Source organism: Silene latifolia, chromosome Y (assembly GCF_048544455.1).
Source record: "Silene latifolia isolate original U9 population chromosome Y, ASM4854445v1, whole genome shotgun sequence".
In the NCBI taxonomy this organism is placed as follows: Eukaryota; Viridiplantae; Streptophyta; class Magnoliopsida; order Caryophyllales; family Caryophyllaceae; genus Silene; species Silene latifolia.
In genome coordinates, this window is record NC_133538.1 from 16,538,885 (window position 1) to 16,544,815 (window position 5,931).

A 5,931-nucleotide genomic window follows, 5' to 3' on the forward strand; every position below is an offset into this window, starting at 1 on the left:
GCCTTGATAGGTGACGAAGTGATCATCACTACTTTACCATCTAGAGGAATTTTGATCTTCTACTGCAAGGTGGATGTTATCGCTTTGGAAGCGTGAATCCAAGGTCTTCCCAGAAGTATATTGAAGGATGCCTCGATGTCCATTATTTGAAAATTAACCTTTCGCTCGATTGGTCCTGTGGCTATAGTGAGGTTGATTAGCCCTACTACTTTACGTCGTGTTCCATCGTATGCTCGAACACCTTGGTTGGTAGGAGTCTAATCTGATTCTTTCATGCCCAATTTGTATGCTGTCTTTAATGGTATGACGTTGACTGCTGATCCATCATCCACCAAAGTCATTGGTACGTTCTTCTTTAAGCACGTGACCGTAATGTATAAAGCAAGGTTATGAGTGGTGCCGAAAGGAGGCAAATCCTCATCTGAAAAAGTAACTGGGTTACTTAGTTTAACTGAGTCTTGGAGTGCGCTACGTTCAGTTTAGCCAATGCTTGTAGTAAAGCTTGGCGATAGGGAAATGAACTCGCAACTAATTACCAGACTGAAAGATCAGCCTTTGTCTTCTGCAGTTGTTTCAGTAGATAGTCAGTAGATGTATCTTCGCCATCATATGGTGTGATGACATTGGTGTTAGTAACTGGACTATTGACGGTAGGACCGTTCTGAGAGACATTTTGATATGGACGTCCTGAGCAAGTGAGGTGATCTATATCTTGATCTTCGCTAGCCTTGACCATGTCCTCACTGACCTTGACTAGATAGTGTTCTGTGAGGTATTCGTCTTCATCGTCATCTGCCCATATCCCGTTGATGATATTGAGTTCTCTCAACCTGATGATTTCAGCTTCTAGACTGATTATTTGCTCGACTAGATCGTCAACTACCGCGATTACCTCTTGCATCGTAGACTCTTGAGATAGACTAGTTAGTGGAAAGTTTTATCTAGGTATGGTGCCTGGATTGCATAGGGACGCCACTACAGCTTCTAGTTCTGAAACCTGCCTACTCACACTCTTTGCCCATGCGATAAAATCGGCAATGGTAGGAGAAATGGTGGAATAACTCTCCTCCTCTTCTAGTACATGAATCTCATCCTCGACTGGAGAAATGAGGTGTGAGCAATCCAAGGTGGATTCTTCATCTGTGATCATCAGAACTCGAAGAGGATTCTGAGTATTGTTAGGCTTGCCTCCGGGAGGTATGGGTAAACGACCGTCTTCGATCATATCCTGAAGGGCATGTTTCAGTTTAAAACATTTCTCCGTATCGCGTCCCTTGCCTCTGTGATATTCGCAGTACGCGTTCTCATCCCAGAATTTGGACTTCTTCTCTGGGTCAGGCGTAGTTCCTATGGGTTGGAGCTTACCTTGCTTCATCAACATTTTCAGAGCGTTGGAGTATGAATCACCAATGTTTGTGAACTTCCTTTGCGGGTTATTCTTCTTAGCAGATTCAATAAGATTAACCTCATAACTTCATATTATATCAAACCCAAATTAGATAAATCTGGCCTGTACCAGATCATAAGCCAACTGTCTAGTTGGAACCTGTAATACACCGTCAACTGTTATATATCCCGCTAATCATACTCTGTATTTCACAATGGATTAAACCAGATAATTATTTGGCTGCAATCTAAGTTTAAACACTTGAACATGCATAAAATTTCAGTCCTTAAATTACAGTTTTAAAAATCAGGTATGTTTCTGGGTTTCTCATAATTCTCCAATGGCTAAGTTATGAGATTTCCTTAAGACTTATAGCATATGCTCATACAATAGTCTCTGCAATGAGAGTCATGCTAATACTATGTGAGACCAACCCATTTAACAATACACTCCACCCACTTAACCACCAATTCGAAAAGTAACTACCCCATTTTGATTCTCATGTAGGTCATTCTCATGAGTTGTGATGCTCGTTTCGAATGAGAATTTGCAATGCTAATCTCAGCTAGTAGTAGCAGTGCAGCATTAAGATTTCAGAAGCTTGTGATGAACATACGATTGCTCGTGACAATCGTCTGCAAGTATTTATCCGTCTCAGAAAGAATTTCTAGTGTACAAAAACTTTACATTTGCTGGCTAAAAGCCTGAATACAGCCAAATCTGAGAATGTAGAGTCAGAATCAGTACATACCACTACCACAACCGTGCATTACTTCCTCACTCCCTCTACGGCTATAGCTACCATTCCAACACTAACCTATTTAATGCCACCTTAGTTTCCAGCTACCCGAATAACATGCAACGATTTCTTCAAGGGCTAACAATCTTGTCAGCTACTTATATGCCTGAACTTGTCCGAAGCAGCACAAAACAAAAAAAATCAACTGCTGCTCCATGTAAACTACATGATCTAGAAACATGAGAACCTAGCAATGTTAGAAGATACTAGAGTACTCATATGATGCATTGAGTTCCTGCTCCCAAACGTTGTCTTCCCCTACCCCTTCGCGCAATAGATAGGCCAGTAATCACAGAGTTGCCCAGTGTACCCAAAGCACTTGATCCCATGAGTTTCACACCAAGATTCTTAAACAAAAAAGACATTCTATCTCGGTCGCTTCCATTTACTTGTTGAAGCTGTTCAACCATTTCACGAGATACAATTGCATATAGCTGCAGAGGCAGGCAACTGTGCTTGGGACATTTTACCCCCCGATCAACCAAACTACTGCATCCACTACAGAGTTCACTACTTAGGTCATCAAAGGAAACTCTTAAAAGCCCTAGTGATCTTCGATCTTCTGTGAAAGGATCGAGTACAAATATGAACTTTCCAAGTACTAGGTCAGGCCTTCTAAAAAGATCAACGAGGGTATCAAAGATTGGTCCAGGAGCTTTTTTACCACATTTCCTTCCGTTTAGCTGTTGAGTCCTGGTTGTTCGATAAATGTGACCGGCTTCTCGTAAGCCACTCAAAAAAGCACCGTGCATCGTGGCTGGATATTTCCTGGTTGTCGCCTCCCCAGCAAAAAACAACCGGTTCCCCACATTTTCAGCCAGTATATCATAATCGAATCCAGTTGATCCTACCCGAACATGAGAATATGAACCATATGAAAGGGGATCATTGCCCCACCTTGTACACGCTGTCTGTATGGGATTAGGTACATCAACACCTTTAGGATTGTATATACCTACACAAGACCGAAAAAATAACAGACTAAGACGCCTATAAATCAGACAGCAAAAAAAGCATCTGTAGGAAGAACAGGGAAAAAAACAAAAAAAGTATCATGTCAGGTGTCTCAAGGCTAAAAACTATACTTCTTTATCCCTTCGTATTTTTTAATCTAAGTTGTTCTCAAATTTCAGGACACTCACTTAAATTTCAGCCTCTCAAAATATAAGAGTAAATATAATGAAATGCACTGTATACTCTTACGAAGCATTTTTTTGTACAAAGACAATAATACAAGATGCAATGTTTCTTCTCATAACACAGTTTGGTTATATTGAAAATCAAATCACCGCTTTGAAAAAACAAAACTTCTATAAACACACCAAGAAGACTGGAGAGTAACAATTTACCTCTGAGCACGTTTAGGACTCGATGCAACAGAACGGATGGGTCTGTTTGCTCAAAATCCTGGGCGGCTTCTCCAGCTACCAAAGCTACAAGTACTGCACCACCTGAAACAGTGTGGTAGCCATAGAAAAGAAAAAACTCCCCTCGCTCATGGCTATGGTTGCTCAGACGACCAAAAGTGTCAAGCTCTTCCCCCCAAAAAACAGAAGGAAATACCATAGCAACTTTATTAAGTAAACCAAAGCCCAGCCTGTCGATGGCATCAAGCTTTCTTTTCGGCAATTCAGGTTCGAAGGTGATAGTCTTTCGCTTCAGCACACCAAGAGGTGCAGTGCACAAGACAATATCAGATTGAAATATCTGGTCTCCCGCTACCACTTCAACACCATCAATTCCATACCTTATAGTGTGAACAGTCTTCTCATACAATATAGGAACTCCTTCACACAATGCTCTAATCAGCCTCCAATTTCCACCAGCAAGGAAGCAATGGTCACCACCCATTTCATATGGATCATCCTGATCCCAATAGGCACCGGAGAGCTCAGACAAACATCCGGCATTTGCATATTCCAAGTTTGCAAAATGCCAGTCAAGAAGTTCACGCTCCTCCTTACTTTTGGCTACAGAATAAAGCTCCAGAAGTTTATCCAATATAGAACCTAAAGAAATATCATTTGCAAATCCACCCATAATTTTCCTCAACTCAGTTACTTTATCCAACAAGCGATTAAATGTAAACTCAACACGAGAATCTACGTCTTTATCAATTTCAGTCCCATCTGGTTTGTACAATGGACATTTATCTCTCACTTTATGTAACGGTATTGACAGTTGCCTAGCCAGAACTCCTAAAGGATTAGCATGAATGCCAGTAATGACACTTCCACCGAGCTCAACTGCAGCATACTTCCCATTGCTACCCATTTTCTGAGTGTACACTCTACCCCCAGGACGACTTCTTCCTTCTAGAACAATAACTTTGAAACCAAACGATAATAGCTGCCTAGCTGCAGCAAGACCTGCAAGTCCAGCGCCAATTATAACAACAGACCCTTCGGATGCCTCCTCAGGAATTTGAGAACTAAACGGCAATGAAACCCCAAAATTGATAAACCCATTATACAAAAGAAAGTCATAAGCAGCAGACATCAAATGTTCAACGTCACTACACACAGTTTCCCTTATTTGCGCCTTGGCAAGCCACGCCCCAACATTAGCCCTCCATCTAGAAAGGATATGATTCCTCACAACAATGTAGTCATTCTGTTCTTTCCCACCTAGCTCACTCACAACGCCCGCCTTAATCTCTTCATCAAGCAAAGCGTCAATGGGAAAACCAAGTGACATGGCTAACATTGCCTCGATCTCAGTTTCCTTCTCAATGGCTTCCATAGTCCTGTGTTTTTTCTTCAAGGGCCCACCCAAATGCCTCTCTATAAATTCATCCATCAACTTCTCATCATAGTTTTTCAAACTAACTTTCCTCCTCAATGATCTCTTCGGAATAACCCCGTCCGAAGCTGGGGCCGAACCATTTGGGGTCTCCATACTGTCACTTCCCCCAGCTCTCACTCAAACAGCACACAATCCAAACAATACAACAAATCTTACAACTTAATTAACTCAAACCCATTATTGCACTACAATAAACCATCACTTCTTCAGTCAATCAGTACTATTTCATAACCATTAACAAGAAAAACCAAGTTTTTTCCTAGAATATGCATCTACAAATTTACACAAGAATAGAAAAAATCAACAAAGTAAGAAAATGGGCAGTCATTAATTCACAAAATAACATCTGGGCATACCTTCAAATAGTCAGTAAATTCAGAATCTAGGTCATTACAGAGATTTAAGAACAAAGATAAAATGGTTATTTTTGGCGGGTAATTGTGCGAAAATTAAGGTTTTATTGGGTAATTAACAAAAGAAATGGATTTAATGAAATGGGTATCAGAGATTGAATCTCTTAAAAAAATGGAGTTAATTTGTTGGGAGATTAGACGGTTTGAAATTAGGGTTCTTGGTTGCTAATTAAAAGATTAGTTGGCGGTAGTAGAGCCCAAATATTACTATAGAACCAGTTGTGTATAATGAGCATTGTACAACCCTATACATTAATCCGAGCTTATGTGTAATTTTTCTGAGTTTTGTAAGAGATTATTTTTTTTATGTTTAAGTGTGTGAATTCAAAAACTTTACAGCATAGCTCAGATTCTTTTAAACAAAACTCGAAAACTTTAGTACACAGCTCGGATTCTACATCATACAACTGCATACAACAGGTTGTATAATCTACTCATTGGTAGTAGAGATGTGAAAAAGAGGGAAAGGGGAACTTATTTTAGGTTAAGATTATTGGTAGTCTTGAAATAAGACTTTGGTGAGTTTT

At 40.2% G+C, this 5,931-nt stretch overlaps 1 protein-coding gene across 2 annotated transcripts; it reads right to left on the reverse strand.

The window, feature by feature from the left end:
• Positions 1-1,954: 1,954 nt before the first annotated feature.
• LOC141633624 (lysine-specific histone demethylase 1 homolog 2-like) lies at positions 1,955-5,600 on the reverse strand. 2 transcript variants are annotated; one of them, XM_074446058.1, is made up of 3 exons: positions 5,348-5,593; positions 3,536-5,263; positions 1,955-3,141 (listed from the first exon to the last, which is right to left on the reverse strand). In XM_074446058.1, exons 2-3 carry the CDS (start codon positions 5,082-5,084, stop codon positions 2,402-2,404), a joined length of 2,289 nt encoding a protein of 762 aa, XP_074302159.1. In that variant the 5' UTR covers positions 5,085-5,263; positions 5,348-5,593; the 3' UTR covers positions 1,955-2,401. The 2 variants fall into 2 exon arrangements, with proteins under 2 accessions (XP_074302159.1, XP_074302158.1); XM_074446057.1 differs by having other exon boundaries at positions 3,536-5,600.
• Between the last annotated feature and the right edge of the window lie 331 nt (positions 5,601-5,931).